We start from the raw sequence: 19,844 nt of genomic DNA on the forward strand, positions 1-19,844 counted from the left end.
GACGAGCGTTTTCGTGCTGTCAAGTTGCGGTACAAACGAGGCTCCGCCCTCTCGAGTATAAATAGCCAGCTCGTACATCAACAATCAGAGTTCTCAGAGCTAGGATAGAAGGGAGCAGGTAACTCTCCCCAAGGTGTGACCATTATGCCTGGTGGCCGGTCAATTTCCTCACTTGACAAGGGCTTGGTCGCAAAGCCTTCCTAGTAATGACGAGAGCGAGGCATTCTGATATCTCCTCCATAGCACCGTCTTCCGTGAGGTTTGATACTGGGTGTCGTTTTTTTCTTTTTCAAAAAGATTCTATTAGTCGAAAGAACGCGTCTTATGACCTTCTAGGGGTCAAACAACGCGTTTTTGACCTTGTAGCAGCCACGTGGCGAAAGAGGGCCTCACTTCTCTCTACACCTCATAGCGTTTGTATCTGTGTACGTAGCACAGCTTCATTTTCTCTTTGCTAGATTTTCTTTCAAAGGGATGTCAATATTCGCTTGTGCTACCGCGATCTTGAGCTCTTTCTCTCCATCGCGTCTAGCTTTAAAAGCCAACTGGAAGGACGCGGAATCTTTTCCAATGACATCTCGTCGGAAGACGAAGAAGAAAACGACGACGTTGACGGTGAAAATTTTATAGAATTGAGCAAATACATCTATCTGACAGTGCTCTGTGTATAGATCTCAAGCTGAAGAGGCTCAAGCAGCTTGGCTACTCTCCGCGTCTAGAAGCGTTGATTCGAACGAAAGGAGATTTCAATGCCTCCGCCGATTGGCTTGTCGACAACGTAAAAAGTATGACTGGCTCGTTGGGGTGCTTGTCTTTCCGTTTTTTTATTTTTGGATTCAGGTGCTCTCTAAGGCTCGGAGCTAGTCAGACGGACAGCCGTTGTGGTAAAGCCTACACAACGAGTTTAAACTCAAGACTCAAAAATTGGAAACGAATTAAATGTTCTTACCTGTGTGTAGGAGTCGAGGATTTTTTCTTACGACGAGCGAGGGAGGATTTGTTCAGGCTCACGCTTCGCAGGGTTATGGTAGACCCGATGCGTAAGTCTCTATTCTCCTATTCTCCTTATTCGATTTCGTCGTACTCCGCGTGCAGCCGGTATATATATTCCCTCATGCGGTGTTCGTTCTCCGCGTGCAGCCGGTATATATATATTCCCTCATGCGGTGTTCGTTCTCCGCCTACAGGCGGTATATATATTTCGTCAGGAGGTGTTCGTTCTCCGCCTGCAGGCGGTATATATATTCCGTCAGGCGTTGTTCGTTCTCCGTCTGCAGGCGGTATATATATTTCGTCAGGCGTTGTTCGTTCTCCGCCTGCAGGCGGTGTACATATTCCGTCAGGCGTTGTTCGTACTCGGCCTGCAGGCGGTATATATATTCCGTCAGGCGTTGTTCGTACTCCGCCTGCAAGCGGTATATATATTCCGTCAGGCGGTGTTCGTACTCCTCCAGCAGGCGGTGTATATATTCCGTCAGGCGGTGTTCGTACTTCTCCGGCAGGCGGTATAAATATTTCGTTAGGCGTTGTTCTTACTCCTACGGTAGGCGGTATGCATATTCCGTCAGGCGTTGTTCGTACCCTTCCCGAACGCGGTATATACACCGTCAGGCGATGTTCGTACTTTTCCTGCAGGCGGTATATATATACGTACTCTTCCGACAGGCGGTATTTATATTTCGTCAGGCGTTGTTCGTTCTCCGCCTGCAGGCGGTGTATATATTCCATCAGGCGTTGTACGTACTCTTCCGGCAGGCGGTATATATATTCCGTCAGGTGATGTTCGTACTCCGCCGGCAGGCGGTATATATATTTCGTCAGGCATTGTTCGTATTTCGCCTGCAGGCGGTACATATATACCGTCAGGCGTTGTTCGTTCTCCGCCTGCAGGCTGTATATATGTTCCGCCAGGCGTTGTTCGTACTCCGCCGGCAGGCGGTATATATATTCCGTCAGGCGTTGTTCGTACTCCGCGTGCAGGCGGTATATATATGTTCCGTCAGGCGTTGTTCGTTTTCCTCCTGCAGGCGGTATGTATATTTCGTTAGGCGGTGTTCGTACTCTGCCTGCAGGCGGTATATATATTTCGTTAGGCGGTGTACGTACTTCTCCGGCAGGCGGTATATATATTCCGTCAAGCGGTGTTTGTACTCCGCCTGCAAGCGGTATATTTATTCCGTCAGGCGTTGTTCGTTTTCCGCCTGCAGGCGGTATATATATTCCGTCAGGCGGTGTACGTACTCCTCCGGCAGGCGGTATATATATTTCGTCAGGCGGTGTTCGTTCTCCGCCTTGCAGGCAGTATATATATTCCGTCAGGCGGTGTACGTACTCCTCCGGTAGGCTTACATTTGAATTCACAGGCTTTCATTTGAATGCACAGGCTTTCATTTGAATGCACACGCTTTTATTTGAATGCACATGTTTTTTTTTGAATCCACAGGGCCTCAAGTAAGTACACAGGCTCTCAATTGAATGCACATGCTTTCAATTGAATGCACAGGCTTTCAATTGAATGCACAGGCTTTCATTTGAATGCACACGCTCTCAATTGAATGCACAGGCTTTCATTTAAATGCACAGGCTTTCATTTGAATGCACGGGCTTTTATTTGAATGCACATGTTTTCATTTGAATCCACAGGGCCTCAAGTAAGTACACACACTCTCAATTGAATGCACAGGCTCTCAATTGAATGCACAGGCTTTCATTTGAATGCACAGGCTTTCATTTAAATGTACAGGCTTTCATTTGAATGCACAGGCTTTTATTTAAATGCACATGTTTTCATTTGAATCCACAGGGCCTCAAGTAAGTACACAGGCTCTCAATTGAATGCACAGGCTTTCAATTGAATGCACAGGCTTTCAATTGAATTCACAGGCTTTCATTTGAATGCACAGGCTTTCATTTGAATGCACCTGCTTTTATTTGAATGCACATGTTTTCATTTGAATCCACAGGGCCTCAAGTAAGTACACGGGCTCTCAATTGAATGCACAGGCTTTCATTTGAATGCACAGGCTTTCATTTGAATGCACAGGCTTTCATTTGAATGCACAGGCTTTCATTTGAATGCAAAGGGTCTCAAGTGAGTGCACAGGCTCTCAATTGAATGCACAGGCTTTCATTGGAATGCACAGGCTTTCATTTGAATGCACAGGCTTTCATTTGAATGCACAGGCTTTCATTTGAATGCACAGGCTTTCATTTGAATGCACAGGCTTTTATTTGAATGCACCTGCTTTCATTTGAATGCACAGGCTCTCATTTGAATGTACAGGCTTTTATTTGAATGCACAGGCTTACATTTGAATGCACAGGCTTTCATTTGAATGCAAAGGTCTCAAGTGAGTGCACAGGCTCTCAATTGAATGCACAGGCTTTCATTTGAATGCACATGCTTTCATTTGAATGCACAGGCTTTCATTTGAATGCACCTGCTTTCATTTAAATGCACAGGCTCTCATGTGAATGCACAGGCTTTCATTTGAATACACAGGCTTTTAATTGAATGCACAGGCTTTCATTTCAATACACAAGCTTTCATTTGAATGCACATGCTTTCATTTGAATGAACAAACTTTTATTTGAATGCACATGTTTTCATTTGAATCCACAGGGCCTCAAGTAGGTGCACAGGCTCTCAATTGAATGCACAGGCTTTCATTTGAATGCACAGGCTTTCATTTGAATGCACATGCTTTCATTTGAATGCACATGCTTTTATTTGAATGCACTTGAATCCACAGGGACTCAAGTAAGTGCCCTGTGGATTCAAATGAAAACATGTGCATTCAAATGAAAGCCTGTGCATTCAAATGAAGGCCTGTGTATTCAAATGAAAGCCTGTGCATTCAAATGGAAGCCTGTGCATTCAAATGAAAGCCTGTGCATTCAAATGAAAGCCTGTGCATTCAAATGAAAGCCTGTGCATTCAAATGAAAGCCTGTGCATTCAAATGAAAGCCTGTGCATTCAAATGAAAGCAGGTGCATTCAAATGAAAGCCTGTGCATTCAAATGAAAGCAGGTGCATTCAAATGAAAGCCTGTGCATTCAAATGAAAGCGTGTGCATTCAATTGAGAGCCTGTGCACTTACTTGAGGCCCTGTGGATTCAAATGAATACATGTGCATTCAAATAAAAGCCTGTGCATTCAAATGAAAGCATGTGCATTCAAATGAAAGCATGTGCATTCAAATGAAAGCCTGTGCATTCAAATGTAATCCTGTGCATTCAAATGAAAGCATGTGCATTCAAATGAAAGCCTGTGCATTCAAATGTAAGCCTGTCCATTCAAATGAAAGCCTGTGCAGTCAAATGAAAGCCTGTGCATTCAATTGAGAGCCTGTGCACTTACTTGAGGCCCTGTGGATTCAAATGAAAACATGTGCATTCAAATAAAAGCCTGTGCATTCAAATGAAAGCATGTGCATTCAAATGAAAGCTTGTGTATTTAAATGAAAGTCTGTGCATTCAAATGAAAGCACGTGCATTCAAAATGAAAGCTTGTGTATTCAAATGAAAGCCTGTGCATTCAAATGAAAGCATGCGCATTCAAATGAAAGCCTGTGCATTCAAATGAAAGCCTGTGCATTCAATTGAGAGCCTGTGCACTTACTTGAGGCCCTGTGGATTCAAATGAAGACATGTGCATTCAAATAAAAGCCCGTGCATTCAAATGAAAGCCTGTGCATTCAAATGTAATCCTGTGCATTCAAATGAAAGCATGTGCATTCAAATGAAAGCCTGTGCATTCAAATGTAAGCCTGTCCATTCAAATGAAAGCCTGTGCAGTCAAATGAAAGCCTGTGCATTCAATTGAGAGCCTGTGCACTTACTTGAGGCCCTGTGGATTCAAATGAAAACATGTGCATTCAAATAAAAGCCTGTGCATTCAAATGAAAGCATGTGCATTCAAATGAAAGCTTGTGTATTCAAATGAAAGTCTGTGCATTCAAATGAAAGCATGTGCATTCAAAATGAAAGCTTGTGTATTCAAATGAAAGCCTGTGCATTCAAATGAAAGCATGCGCATTCAAATGAAAGCCTGTGCATTCAAATGAAAGCCTGTGCATTCAATTTAGAGCCTGTGCACTTACTTGAGGCCCTGTGGATTCAAATGAAAACATGTGCATTCAAATAAAAGCATGTGCATTCAAATGAATAAGACATCGTTCTTCTGATTCACAACGTTAAATACGCAAAATTTTTTTAGAAGAAATTGGGGTCCCCATTAGGAACCGGCCCGCGAAAATTTCGCTGTTTTAAAAGCTATAGCAGTGTTGAAAACATTTTTTCTGAATTAGAGAAGAGCTTTATCGACTGATTTCCAGCATAAAATAAGCAAATAATTATTAGATGAAAACGGGGCGCCCATTAGGAACCGAGCCGAGAAAATTTCGCTCTTTTAAAAGCTAAGGCAGCTTTGAAAACATTTTTCTTTATTAGAGAAGAGCTCTATCGAGTGATTTCCAGCTAAAAATAAGCAAAGAAATATTAGATGAAAATGGGGCCCCTATTAGGAACCGGGCCGCGAAAATTTTCGGTTTTTTCGCGCTCTAGGTTGTCTAATTTTTTTCTGTGCATGTGTGACAGTGTGCGAGATCGTGTTCGTATTTTTCAATATATGCGAAGAATGTTTATTCAGGTTGCTGATATACGGGAACTGCATTTTCAGTCATTGCGCTGGGATGACTGAAACCGGCTCAAAACGGGGCGACCGCGATGAAAGGAGGGGAAGATGTACAATCGCGAAAGGTTATGAACGTTTTTACGTGCTTCTCGTTGCTCGCGATCGCGTTACGGGGGCTCTGTGTACGTTCGGAGGTGTTATCTTCGCGTTTATTCGCTCTCTCGTCGGTTTTTTTGGTTTTCGGCGCTTCTCGGTGATGTTACGAGCTTTCACGAGGGTTTGTTGGCGTTGCGCGGAGGAAATTGGGGGCCCGGGAGGGGAGATCGATTCGTCTCGTGGGAGTCGAGTGGTTTTAGGCGTCTATTTCGCGTATTCGGGTCCTAATCGTGGTTCTCGACGTAGTATTGCTGTTAAATCTCTCCCGGTTCATCAAATTTACCGTCGGGGCCGTCTATTTTAGGGGCAGTGTTAGGGCAGAGTCAATACTCATAGGTATATATTGGGTCCTAATTGTGTTACATATTTCTAATTAGTTTTTTTGGGGGGGGGGGGGGTGCATAGGAATGGGAGGAACGAGGACAAGACCAAGGGACGCGAGGGAGAAGAGGAACAAGCGAGCAAGGAGAAGGAGGAATATCAAGGGATCGACGGTATGTGATGGAGGTAGAGTTTTTTATGTTGGATGATTTCTAATTAGTTTTTTTAGGTGCATAGGAATGGGAGGAACGAGGACAAGAGCAAGGGACGCGAGGGAGAAGGAGGAACAAGCAATCAAGAAGATGAAGGAATATCAAGGGATCGACGGCATGTGATGGAGGTAGAGTTTTAGTAATTAAGGAGTTTCTAATTCGTTTTCTAGATGTGGAAGAGTGTAAGGAAGAAGGCTATGAACAAGGGACGCGAGTGGGAAGGACGGAAAAGTGATCAGGAGGAAGGACGACTATCGAGGGATCAAAGGTATGTGATGTAGGTAGAGTTTTAGTTATTGAGGGGTCTCTAATTCGTTTCTAAATTTGTCCTGGGGACAATTTGTCCTGGGGACAATTTGTCCTGGGACAATTTGTCCTGGGACAATTTGTCCAGGTACAATTTTGTCCTGGGGACAATTTGTCCTAGGACAATTTGTCCTTCTCCTATGCCTTTTGCCTTCTCCCTTTGCCTTTTGCTTTCTCCTTTGCCTTTTGCCTTCTCCCTTTGCCTTTTGCCTTCTCCCTTTGCCTTTTGCCTTCTCCCTTTGCCTTTTGCCTTCTCCCTTTGCCTTTTGCCTTCTCCCTTTTGCCTTTTGCCTTCTCCCTTTGCCTTTTGCCTTCTCCCTTTGCATTTTTGCCTTCTCCCTTTGCCTTTTGCTTTCTCCCTTTGCCTTTTGCCTTCTCCCTTTGCCTTTTGCCTTTTCCCTTTGCCTTTTGCCTTCTCATTTGCCTTTTGCCTTCTCCTTTGCCTTTTGCCTTCTCCCTTTGCTTTTTGCCTTCTCCCTTTGCCTTTTGCCTTCTCTCTTTGCCTTTTGCTTTCTCCCTTTTGCCTTTTGTCTTCTCCTTTGCCTTTTGCCTTCTCCTTTGCCTTTTGCCTTCTCCCTTTTGCCTTTTGCCTTCTCCCTTTGCCTTTTGCCTTCTTCCTTTGCCTTTTGCCTTCTCCTTTGCCTTTTGCCTTCTCCCTTTGCCTTTTGCCTTCTCCCTTTTGCCTTTTGCCTTCTCCCTTTTGCCTTTTGCCTTCTCCCTTTGCCTTTTGCCTTCTCTCTTTGCCTTTTGCCTTCTCCCTTTGCCTTTTGCCTTCTCCCTTTTGCCTTTTGCTTTCTCCCTTTGCCTCTTGCCTTCTCCCTTTGCCTTTTGCCTTCTCCTTTGCCTTTTGCCTTCTCCCTTTTGCCTTTTGCCTTCTCCCTTTTGCCTTTTGCCTTCTCCCTTTGCCTTTTGCCTTCTCCCTTTTGCCTTTTGCCTTCATCCTTTTGCCTTTTGCCTTCTCCTTTGCCTTTTGCCTTCTCCCTTTTGCCTTTTGCCTTCTCCCTTTGCCTTTTGCCTTCTCCCTTTTGCCTTTTGCCTTCTCCCTTTGCCTTTTGCCTTCTCCGGAGAGAAGAATTGGCTAGTCCCTTGTAAATTCACTGTAATTTATTACAGGGGAGAAGAGTTGGCTAGTCCCTTGTAAATTAACTGTAATTTATTACAGGGGAGAAGAGTTGGCTAGTCTCTTGTAATTTTTCTGTAATTTATTACAGGGGAGAAGAATTGGCTAGTCCCTTGTAATTTCACTGTAATTTATTACAGGGGAGAAGAATTGGCTAGTCCCTTGTAATTTCACTGTAATTTATTACAGGGGAGAAGAGTTGGCTAGTCCCTTGTAAATTCACTGTAATTTATTACAGGGGAGAAGAGTTGGCTAGTCTCCTTGTAATTTCACTGTAATTTATTACAGGGGAGAAGGGTTGGCTAGTCCCTTGTACTGTCACTGTAGTTTATTACAGGGGAGAAGAGTTGGCTAGTCCATTGTAATTTCACTGTAATTCATTACAGGCGAGAAGAATTGGCTAGTCGCCTGTAAATTCACTGTCATTTATTACAGGGGAGAAGAGTTGGCTAGTCCCTTGTAATTTCACTGTAATTTATTACAGGGGAGAAGAATTGGCTAGTCCCTTGTAAATTCACTGTAATTTATTACAGGGGAGAAGAGTTGGCTAGTCTCCTTGTAATTTCACTGTAATTTATTACAGGGGAGAAGGGTTGGCTAGTCTCTCGTACTTTCACTGTAATTTATTACAGGGGAGAAGAATTGGCTAGTCCCTTGTAATTTCACTGTAACTTATTACAGGGGAGAAGAGTTGGCTAGTCCCTTGTAATTTTTCTGTAATTTATTACAGGGGAGAAGAATTGGCTAGTCCCTTGTAAATTCACTGTAATTTATTACAGGGGAGAAGAGTTGGCTAGTCCCTTGTAATATCACTGTAATTTATTACAGGGGAGAAGAGTTGGCTAGTCCCTTTTAATTTTTCTGTAATTTATTACAGGGGAGAAGAATTGGCTAGTCCCTTGTAATGTCACTGTAATTTTTTACAGGGGAGAAGAGTTGGCTAGTCTCTTGTAATTTTGCTGTAATTTATTACAGGGGAGAAGAATTGGCTAGTCCCTTGTAAATTCACTGTAATTTATTACAGGGGAGAAGAGTTGGCTAGTCCCTTGTACTTTCACTGTAATTTATTACAATGGAGTAGAGTTGGCTAGTCTCTTGTAATTTCAACTGTAATTTATTACAGGGGAGAAGAGTTGGCTAGTCCCTTGTAATTTTTCTGTAATTTATTACAGGGGAGAAGAGTTGGCTAGTCCCTTGTAATTTCACTGTAATTTATTACAGGGGAGAAGAATTGGCTAGTCCCTTGTAATGTCACTGTAATTTATTACAGGGGAGAAGAGTGTGCTAGTCCCTTGTAATTTCACTGTAATTTATTATAAGGGAGACTAGTTGGCTAGTCCTTTGTATTTTCACTGTAATTTATTACAATGGAGTAGAGTTGGCAAGTCTCTTGTAATTTCAACTGTAATTTATTACAGGGAAGAAGAGTTGGCTAGTCCCTTGTAATTTTTCTGTAATTTATTACAGGGGAGAAGAGTGTGCTAGTCCCTTGTAATTTCACTGTAATTTATTATAAGGGAGACTAGTTGGCTAGTCCTTTGTATTTTCACTGTAATTTATTACAATGGAGTAGAGTTGGCAAGTCTCTTGTAATTTCAACTGTAATTTATTACAAGGGAGAAGAATTGGCTAGTCCCTTGTAATGTCACTGTAATTTATTACAGGGGAGAAGAGTGTGCTAGTCCCTTGTAATTTCACTGTAATTTATTATAAGGGAGACTAGTTGGCTAGTCCTTTGTATTTTCACTGTAATTTATTACAATGGAGTAGAGTTGGCAAGTCTCTTGTAATTTCAACTGTAATTTATTACAGGGAAGAAGAATTGGCTAGTCCCTTGTAATGTCACTGTAATGTATTACAGGGGAGAAGAGTTGGCTAGTCCCTTGTAATGTCACTGTAATTTATTACAGGGGAGAAGAGTTGGCTAGTCCCTCTTAATTTTTCTGTAATTTATTACAGGGGAGAAGAATTGGCTAGTCCCTTGTAATTTCACTCTAATTTATTACAATGGACTAGAGTTGGCTAGTCCCTTGTAATTTTTCTGTAATTTATTACAGGGGAGAAGAGTTGGCTAGTCCCTTGTAATTTTTCTGCAATTTATTACAGGGGAGAAGAATTGGCTAGTCCCTTGTAATTTCACTGTAATTTATTACAAGGGAGAAGAGTTGGCTAGTCCCTTGTAATTTTTCTGTAATTTATTACAGGGGAGAAGAATTGGCTAGTCCCTTGTACTGTCACTGTAGTTTATTACAGGGGAGAAGAGTTGGCTAGTCCATTGTAATTTCACTGTAATTCATTACAGGCGAGAAGAATTGGCTAGTCGCTTGTAAATTCACTGTCATTTATTACAGGGGAGAAGAGTTGGCTAGTCCCTTGTAATTTCACTGTGATTTATTACAGGGGAGAAGAATTGGCTAGTCCCTTGTAAATTCACTGTAATTTATTACAGGGGAGAAGGGTTGGCTAGTCTCTTGTACTTTCACTGTAATTTATTACAGGGGAGAAGAGTTGGCTAGTCCCTTGTAATTTTTCTGTAATTTATTACAGGGGAGAAGAATTGGCTAGTCCCTTGTGAATTCACTGTAATTTATTACAGGGGAGAAGAGTTGGCTAGTCCCTTGTAAATTAACTGTAATTTATTACAGGGGAGAAGAATTGGCTAGTCCCTTGTAATTTCACTGTAATTTATTACAGGGTAGAAGAGTTGGCTAGTCCCTTGTAATTTCACTGTAATTTATTACTGGGGAGAAGAGTTGGCTAGTCCCTTGTAATTTTTCTGTAATTTATTACAGGGGAGAAGAATTGGCTAGTCCATTGTAATTTTTCTGTAATTTATTACAGGGGAGAAGAATTGGCTAGTCCCTTGTAATTTCACTGTAACTTATTACAGGGGAGAAGAGTTGGCTAGTCCCTTGTAATTTTTCTGTAATATATTACAGGGGAGAAGAATTGGCTAGTCCCTTGTAATTTCACTGTAACTTATTACATGGGAGAAGAGTTGGCTAGTCCCTTTTAATTTTTCTGTAATTTATTACAGGGGAGAAGAGTTGGCTAGTTCCTTGTAATTTCACTGTAATTTATTACAGGGGAGAAGGGTTGGCTAGTCCCTTGTACTTTCACTGTAATTTATTACAGGGGAGAAGAATTGGCTAGTCCCTTGTAATTTCACTGTAACTTATTACAGGGGAGAAGAGTTGGCTAGTCCCTTGTAATTTTTCTGTAATTTATTACAGGGGAGAAGAATTGGCTTGTCCCTTGTAAATTCACTGTAATTTATTACAGGGGAGAAGAGTTGGCTAGTCCCTTGTAAATTAACTGTAATTTATTACAGGGGAGAAGAGTTGGCTAGTCCCTTGTAAATTCACTGTAATTTATTACAGGGGAGAAGAATTGGCTAGTCCCTTGTAATTTCACTGTAATTTATTACAGGGGAGAAGATTTGGCGAATCCCTTGTAATTTCACTGTAATTTATTACAGGGAGAAGAGTTGGCTAGTCCCTTGTAATTTTTCTGTAATTTATTACAGGGGCGAAGAGTTGGCTAGTTCCTTGTAATTTCACTGTAATTTATTACTGGGGAGAAGAATTGGCTAGTCCCTTGTAATGTCACTGTAATTTATTACAGGGGATAAGAGTTGGCTAGTCCCTTGTATTTTTTCTGTAATTTATTGCAGGGCAGAAGAGTTGGCTAGTCCCTTGTAATTTTTCTGTAATTTATTACAGGGGAGATGAGTTGGCTAATTCCTTGTCAATTCACTGTAATTTATTACAGGGGAGAAGAGTTGGCTAGTCCCTTGTAATTTCACTGTAATTTATTACAAGGGAGACTAGTTGGCTAGTCCTTTGTATTTTCACTGTAATTTATTGCAATGGAGTAGAGTTGGCTAGTCTCTTGTAATTTCAACTGTAATTTATTACAGGGGAGAAGAATTGGCTAGTTCCTTGTAATTTCACTGTAATTTATTACAGGGGAGAAGAATTGGCTAGTCCCTTGTAATGTCACTGTAATTTATTACAGGGGAGAAGAGTTGGCTAGTCCCTTGTATTTTTTCTGTTATTTATTGCAGGGGAGAAGAATCGGCTAGTCCCTTGTAATGTCACATTAATTTATTACAGGGGAGAAGAATTGGCTAGTCCCTTCTAATTTCACTGTAATTTATTACAGGGGAGAAGAGTTGGCTAGTCCCTTGTAAATTAACTGTAATTTATTACAGGGGAGAAGACTTGGCTAGTCCCTTGTAAATTAACTGTAATTTATTACAGGGGAGAAGAGTTGGCTAGTCGCTTGTAATTTCACTGTAATTTATTACAGGGGAGAAGAATTGGCTAGTCCCTTGTAATTTCACTGTAATTTATTACAGGGGAGAAGAGTTGGCTAGTCCCTTGTAATTTTTCTGTAATTTATTACAAGGGAGAAGAATTGGCTAGTCCCTTGTAATTTCACTGTAATTTATTACAGGGGAGAAGAGTTGGCTAGTCCCTTGTAATTTTTCTGTAATTTATTACAGGGGAGAAGAATTGGCTAGTCCCTTGTAATTTCACTGTAATTTATTACAGGGGAGAAGATTTGGCTAGTCCCTTGTAATTTCACTGTAATTTATTACAGTGGAGAAGAATTGGCTAGTCCCTTGTAATTTCACTGTAATTTATTACAGGGAGAAGAGTTGGCTAGTCCCTTGTAATTTCACTGTAATTTATTACAGGGGAGAAGAATTGGCTAGTCCCTTGTAATTTCACTGTAATTTATTACAGGGGAGAAGAGTTTGCTAGTCCCTTGTAATTTTTCTGTAATTTATTAGAGGGGAGAAGAATTGGCTAGTTCCTTGTAATTTCACTGTAATTTATTACAGGGGAGAAGAATTGGCTAGTCCCTTGTAATGTCACTGTAATTTATTACAGGGGAGAAGAGTTGGCTAGTCCCTTGTATTTTTTCTGTAATTTATTGCAGGGGAGAAGAATTGGCTAGTCTCTTGTAATGTCACTGTAATTTATTACAGGGGAGAAGAGTTGGCTAGTCCCTTGTAATTTTTCTGTAATTTATTACAGGGGAGAAGAATTGGCTAGTCCTTTTTAAATTTTTCTGTAATTTATTACAGGGGAGAAGAGTTGGCTAGTCCCTTGTAATTTCACTGTAATTTATTACAGGGGAGAAGAATTGGCTAGTCCCTTGTAATTTCACTGTAATTTATTACAGGGGAGAAGAGTTTGCTAGTCCCTTGTAATTTTTCTGTAATTTATTAGAGAGGAGAAGAATTGGCTAGTTCCTTGTAATTTCACTGTAATTTATTACAGGGGAGAAGAATTGGCTAGTCCCTTGTAATGTCACTGTAATTTATTACAGGGGAGAAGAGTTGGCTAGTCCCTTGTATTTTTTCTGTAATTTATTGCAGGGGAAAAGAATCGGCTAGTCCCTTGTAATGTCACTGTAATTTATTACAGGGGAGAAGAATTGGCTAGTCCCTTGTAATTTCACTGTAATTTATTACACGGGAGAAGAGTTGGCTAGTCCCTTGTAATTTTTCTGTAATTTATTACAGGGGAGAAGAATTGGCTAGTTCCTTGTAATTTCACTGTAATTTATTACAGGGGAGAAGAATTGGCTAGTCCCTTGTAATGTCACTGTAATTTATTACAGGGGAGAAGAGTTGGCTAGTCCCTTGTATTTTTTTCTGTTATTTATTGCAGGGGAGAAGAATCGGCTAGTCCCTTGTAATGTCACTGTAATTTATTACAGGGGAGAAGAATTGGCTAGTCCCTTGTAATTTCACTGTAATTTATTACAGGGGAAAAGAGTTGGCTTGTCCCTTGTAAATTAACTGTAATTTATTACAGGGGAGAAGAGTTGGCTAGTCCCTTGTAAATTAACTGTAATTTATTACAGGGGAGAAGAGTTGGCTAGTCCCTTGTAATTTTTCTGTAATTTATTACAGGGGAGAAGAATTGGCTAGTCCCTTGTAATTTCACTGTAATTTATTACAGGGTAGAAGAGTTGGCTAGTCCCTTGTAATTTCACTGTAATTTATTACAGGGGAGAAGAGTTGGCTAGTCCCTTGTAATTTTTCTGTAATTTATTACAGGGGAGAAGAATTGGCTAGTCCCTTGTAATTTTTCTGTAATTTATTACAGGGGAGAAGAATTGGCTAGTCCCTTGTAAATTCACTGTAATTTATTACAGGGGAGAAGAGTTGGCTAGTCCCTTGTAAATTAACTGTAATTTATTACAGGGGAGAAGAGTTGGCTAGCCCCTTGTAAAATTCACTGTAATTTGTTACAGGGGAGAAGAATTGGCTAGTCCCTTGTAATTTCACTGTAATTTATTACAGGGGAGAAGAGTTGGCTAGTCCCTTGTAATTTTTCTGTAATTTATTACAGGGGAGAAGAATTGGCTAGTCCCTTGTAATGTCACTGTAATTTATTACAGGGGAGAAGATTTGGCTAGTCCCTTGTAATTTCACTGTAATTTATTACAGGGGAGAAGAGTTGGCTAGTCCCTTGTAATTTTTCTGTAATTTATTACAGGGGAGAAGAATTGGCTAGTCCCTTGTAATTTCACTGTAATTTATTACAGGGGAGAAGATTTGGCTAGTCCCTTGTAATTTCACTGTAATTTATTACAGGGGAGAAGAATTGGCTAGTCCCTTGTAATTTCACTGTAATTTATTACAGGGAGAAGAGTTTTCTAGTCCCTTGTAATTTCACTGTAATTTATTACAAGGGAGAATAGTTCGCTAGTCCTTTGTATTTTCACTGTAATTTATTACAGGGGAGAAGAGTTGGCTAGTCCCTTGTAATTTCACTGTAATTTATTTCAGGGGAGAAGAATTGGCTAGTCCCTTGTAATTTCACTGTAATTTATTACAGGGGAGAAGAGTTGGCTAGTCCCTTGTAATTTTTCTGTAATTTATTACAGGGGAGAAGAATTGGCTAGTCCTTTTCAAATTTTTCTGTAATTTATTACTGGGGAGAAGAGTTGGCTAGTCTCTTGTAATTTCATAGTTTTGAATTCCCGCCCGCTAACAAGGCGTTTTGTGCGCTGGGGTTCAAGTCTGCTGAAGAAAGTCAAGCTGGCACGTACACCTGTCGTGTAGCAAGTTCTAGTAGTTATTTTCATGATGCGTATGTTCAGTTGTCACTTCTAGTCTATGGTGAGTTGGCTGTTCGATGGGTAAAGCTTTTTCATTCAATGTTTGCAGGTAAATTTATACTCAATACAACGGTACATAATCCGAAAGAACTGTACGTCAACGAGCATCATTTCTTTAAACTGAGGTGTCACATTAATCCTCAAAATCTTATAAACTCTGACTTGGAGATTCGATGGAACCTGTTGACCAGATCTGGTCACCTCAAGAACTTGATTCGTCAGTCTCAGCGGTAGAGAAATCTATCATAATTACAAGGTGTCGTCTGCAAGCAGAGATGGCGAAGGAATCTACCAGTGTGTCATTTCCGTGAACGACGGTGTCAAGATAATTGACTCTGGCAATCGTACAACAGTACATATACAATGTATGTTCCTAGCCGCGGGTTTCTATTAATTAAACTGATTGTTTTATGCGTAGTTGCTCCTGTTGCGAATTTCTCTTTACTTCGGCTACCTATCCTAAATGGCACCGTGACACTCAATGCGGTGGATTACCTGAACTGCTCTGCTGTAGGCTCTCCTACTCCTATTATCACCATAAAACACAATGACGACATTCTTCGATTGTATCAGACTAACAATACAGTGATTTTGAAACTTTCGGAAAGGAAAAGTGACAACGGTTCGTATTGCTGTAAGGCGTCTAACGCACTCGGTTCCAACGAGACTTGCATAACTGTAATTGTACACGGATCCGACTCTCAATGGCAAGACATTTCTGTGTACAGTGGAATCGCTGTAGGCAGCGGTTTGCTTGTCTTGCTGATACTGTCTACTATTATTGCTCACGTGAAAAAGAAAAGTAGAGAGAGGTTGGTATATTTTTTTGCGCGCGTCTATTTTGTTATTGATTTATTTACCTAAAGGCGTAGCCGTCGTGGCTCAAGAAGGTTCTCACAAAATAGAGATGCAGAAACGGATTTCCTGCTTCCAACGGAAGGTAAATTATTTGCAGCGTTTCAGATGATTATCTAATTTATATGCGTAAATAGAGGAGCAAATTGATTTTGTTTCTGAATTGTTTTTTGAGTCAACGTGGGAAGAGTTTAGGGACTTTTGTCGTATGATGGTTCCACGTTTGAAAGAAAAGCCCTTTTTTGAAGATGTTACAAAGAAGAGAGCTGAAGAACTTGAAGCTTCTGATAAGGATAAGGCTTATTGGAGAAAATACTGTTTAGAGACGTGGATTGAAAAAAATCCGCACTGCAGTTTCCTTCAATCCGTTTACGACGCCCTAAGAAATGGTATCAAAGATAAGACACTGGCTATAAAGTTGTGTAGACGCTTTCCACATCTCAGGCTTGGGGAAAGTAAGCTCTCATTTGTTCTTTGGCTAGTTCAAGTATCTTTTTCATTTAGGTCTTGAAATGTCAGGGTATCATTCTGATCCAGAATCACCTCAAAAATCGATCAGAAAGTCCTGAATCCACTAGTATGAACTTTTACTTTTCATGTATTGTATTTGTTTTTTTATTTGGCACGCATAACGCACGTTAAAAGATCTCTTGGAGAAGTTTCAGGAGAAGAACGAAGCGGCCTTGGCTATTGAGCAAGCAGAAAGAGAGATCAGAGAGACGTTTTACGGCTTGGACGCTTGCTCCCAGACAATGAATGCTTCAGTGGAAACGTTCAAGACACGGCAACGTGACCTCTTACGAGCATGAGAGCGTCGGCGAACCAGAATGCAGGCAGACGTCTACGATTTCGGCATCAGCACTGCCGTTTACTCACACGATGCGACATCGCTAAACTCTTCGCCGGAAGCAGATCGAGAATTCAATCATCCGGACATCACGTCATTGAAATTTGACGAAAACGTGGACGGTTGTTTTCCAGAAAAGGAGAGCGTTCAACCCCGAGAATAAGGAAGTTAAAGCGGGAGAAGCCAGTGTATCAATTGATACGAGCTCGAGCAAAGACGGAATGTACGCGTGTCGTGCTACGAGCCCAGTCGGGAACGACGATAGGAAAGAGCTGGCGTTTTGCGTGCGCGGTAAGCGATTGCACGCTTTCGCTCGCTGAACATGTAGTCAATGTTTTTTCCACCAGTTGAGATTGTGTTTCGTGGCGTGACGACACATATATATACACACGTGCTTACCGGAAGGTTCCTCGCTCACGTTGTGCTGCACGGCGTCTGCGGGAGATAATTCCTTGGATACTATTCAAATATCGACGTCAGATCCTAGGGCGCAACCCCCCTGGAGATCTCCCGAGATCTCCCGCGCTGGGATCACGCGCTACCCATAAGCAAGAAAGGACCTCGTGTGCTCCTCGCGTGCGTTTTGTGAGCTTTAGCTGGAAGAAGTCAGTGTTGATTGAAGCCTTTTTCTTGTGGCTTGTGATCAGGTTCCGTTTGGAGTACAGAAAACCTCCGAGAGGCGCGCAAGTACGTGCTGTAGCACGTATTCTATACTAAAACCGTGCCAACTAATCGTGAGCTCCTTTTTTAGTTAAGCTTGAACTAATCTCTTTGCGTGAAAGCGAAAAAGACGGCTGATTTCATTGATTGGCTGAAAGTCACGTGTTGTCAGCAATGACGTCACTTACTCCGGTGAAGTCATTGTTTTTCCCCGGGCTTTCCCGGTCAAGCGTCCTATTACTCTAGTAGTGGCTTCTTTGGTGTGTGCTCGTATTACAACGAGACGAAAAATGCTCGAGACACATCTGGACATTCATATTGTCATAATAATCGGCGCCATCCTTGCACTTTCATTTGGTAAAGCCACAAGTTGATGCACACGCCTACCCTACTTCCTGTCCCTTGTCAGTACTAAGTGTCAGGCAGGGTAGCGTAGTCATATATTAAGCAATGTAGCGTCGAATCAAACGAACGCCTTTGCTTTCAATTTCAGATGCTCACCTCTCCCGTCCTCAGCTTCTTGTAGAGCCCTCTCTCTTTCTCTCTCTCTCCCAGAGCGTTCAGTTTTCTTTATCGTTGAGATATAGCTGTCTGAGTTAGACGTAGTTTACGTTTCGCAACGAGACCATGCAGTCTTTCGTCTTGTGGGGGGGAGAGATAATGCATGCATGCAGATCACACGATCTATACGAGCAGTAGCGTCGCGTGCAGTCCAATCGACGGCACAAGTGCGACTGTTCTTCTTTTGCACGTAGGCGCCGGCGTGGTCCGCCCAGGGCTTAACGCTCGCATCGTTTTTTCCCGTCGTCAGAAGTACTTGGTGAAAAACGAAACGACGAGCGTCGACTTCTTGCGCTGCGAAGGCGTCTACAGCAATGCGTCAATTGAAAAAATTCGAGTCAGCATGTCCTTTCAAAGTTCGTCTTATCCCATTGTGTCCGACCACCGCCACACGTTCAGTTGCACGCCCAAAATGCCTAATAACTCTGGATGTGTGCATTCTAACGAGGCATTTTGCCTTCTGGGATTTAAGTCTGCTGAAAGAAGAGATGTTGGTATGTATGACTGTAATGCAGCGAGTTGTAATCGTTCTATTAGCAATGGGCAGGCTTCGTGGCACCTTCGAATGTATGGTGAGTTGTTACTTCGATCGCATGGGTAAAGTTTTTCACTCGCTTTTTCCACTGGCAGAAAATTTTATACTTGACAAAAATTGGAAAGAAGAAGCAGTGCTCTACGTCGACGAGCATCAACCCTTTAAGCTTATGTGTCACATCAGTCTTCAAAATGACCTTTCGCAGTTAACACTCCAGTGGGTCAAGACCGGATCCAATTTCTTTATAGGCGCTGCTCTGAATCTGGAAAATAAACAGCATGATTTCAGTCATTTCAAGGTGACGTCGGCGAAGAGGAGCGACGGCGGAATCTACCATTGTGTCATTAATTCCACGGAAGACGGAAATGTGGCCATTGACTTTAGCAATCGTACAACAGTACGCATACGATGTATGATGTTCCTAGCCGCGGGTTTTTATTAAACTGATCGTTTTTTGCGTAGTTGCTCCAGTAGTGAATCTCTCCACAAGTCTGATACCTGTCCGAAATAACGCTCTGACACTTGACAGCCATGATCCAGTGGATCATTTAACCTGCACTTCTGTAGGCTATCCTACTAGTATCACTATTATGCGCAATAACGTCAGTCTTGCCTCGGTGGAAGAAAATAACGATACAGTGACCTTGGAACTTTCGATAGCCAAAAGTGAAGGCGGTTTGTATTGCTGCAATGCGTCCAACGCACTCGGTTCTAACAAGACGTGTTTAACTGTAATTGTACACGGATCCAACTCTCAATGGCGAAAGATTTCTGTTGACGGTGGAATCGCTGTAGGCAGTGGCTTGCTCGTCTTACTGATAGGGTCTATTATTTTTGTTCACGTGAAAAAGAAAAAGAACAGGGGGTCAGTACCTATCTTTTGCGTGCGTCTGTTTTGTTATTGATTTATTTACGTAAAGGCGTGGCCGTCGTGGCTCAAGAAGATTCTCACAAATTGAAGATGAAGAAACAGATGTCTTGCTTCCAACGTTAGGTAAATTATTTGCAGCGTTTTAAATAAATTTTATGTAATTATTCACCTAATTTTGCATTCATAGAGGATCAAATTGATTTTGTTTCCGGATTGTTTTCTGAGTTGACATGGGACGACTTCAGGGACTTTTGCCGTACGATTGAACCACGTTTTGAAGAAGAGCCTTTTCTTGAAGATGTTACTAAAAAGAGAGCTGCAACTGAAGCGTCTGATAAAGATGATGCTTATTGGAGAAGATATTGTCTAGAAACCTGGATTGAAAAATATCCGCTGTGCAGTTTCCTTCAATCCGTTTATGGCGCCCTTAGACATGGTATCAAAGATAAGAAACTGGCTAGAAAGTTTGTCAAACGCTTTCCGCGTCTCGGGCTTGGTGAAAGTAAGGTCTAGTTTGTTCGTTTGGCTAGCTCAAGTATCTTTTACATTTAGGTCTTGAAATGTCAGGGCATCATTCTGATCCAGGATCAGAATTGATTAGACAGTCCTGAATCTACTTGT

General features: G+C 41.6%; 1 protein-coding gene across 5 annotated transcripts; it reads left to right on the top strand.

Moving 5' to 3' along the window:
* Positions 1-902: 902 nt before the first annotated feature.
* Positions 903-17,283, top strand: LOC136199812 (uncharacterized). 5 transcript variants are annotated; one of them, XM_065990122.1, is made up of 13 exons: positions 903-1,040; positions 5,652-5,761; positions 6,039-6,128; positions 6,198-6,286; positions 6,343-6,453; positions 6,496-6,593; positions 14,747-14,895; positions 14,944-15,259; positions 15,313-15,706; positions 15,761-15,834; positions 15,887-16,204; positions 16,254-16,887; positions 16,944-17,283. In XM_065990122.1, exons 1-8 carry the CDS (start codon positions 940-942, stop codon positions 15,126-15,128), a joined length of 933 nt encoding a protein of 310 aa, XP_065846194.1. In that variant the 5' UTR covers positions 903-939; the 3' UTR covers positions 15,129-15,259; positions 15,313-15,706; positions 15,761-15,834; positions 15,887-16,204; positions 16,254-16,887; positions 16,944-17,283. The 5 variants fall into 5 exon arrangements, with proteins under 5 accessions (XP_065846194.1, XP_065846203.1, XP_065846223.1 ...); XM_065990131.1 differs by having other exon boundaries at positions 6,343-6,444; XM_065990151.1 differs by lacking the exon at positions 6,343-6,453.
* The last annotated feature ends 2,561 nt before the right edge of the window (positions 17,284-19,844 follow it).

This window comes from Oscarella lobularis, chromosome 1 (genome assembly GCF_947507565.1).
Source record: "Oscarella lobularis chromosome 1, ooOscLobu1.1, whole genome shotgun sequence".
Lineage (NCBI taxonomy): Eukaryota > Metazoa > Porifera > Homoscleromorpha > Homosclerophorida > Oscarellidae > Oscarella > Oscarella lobularis.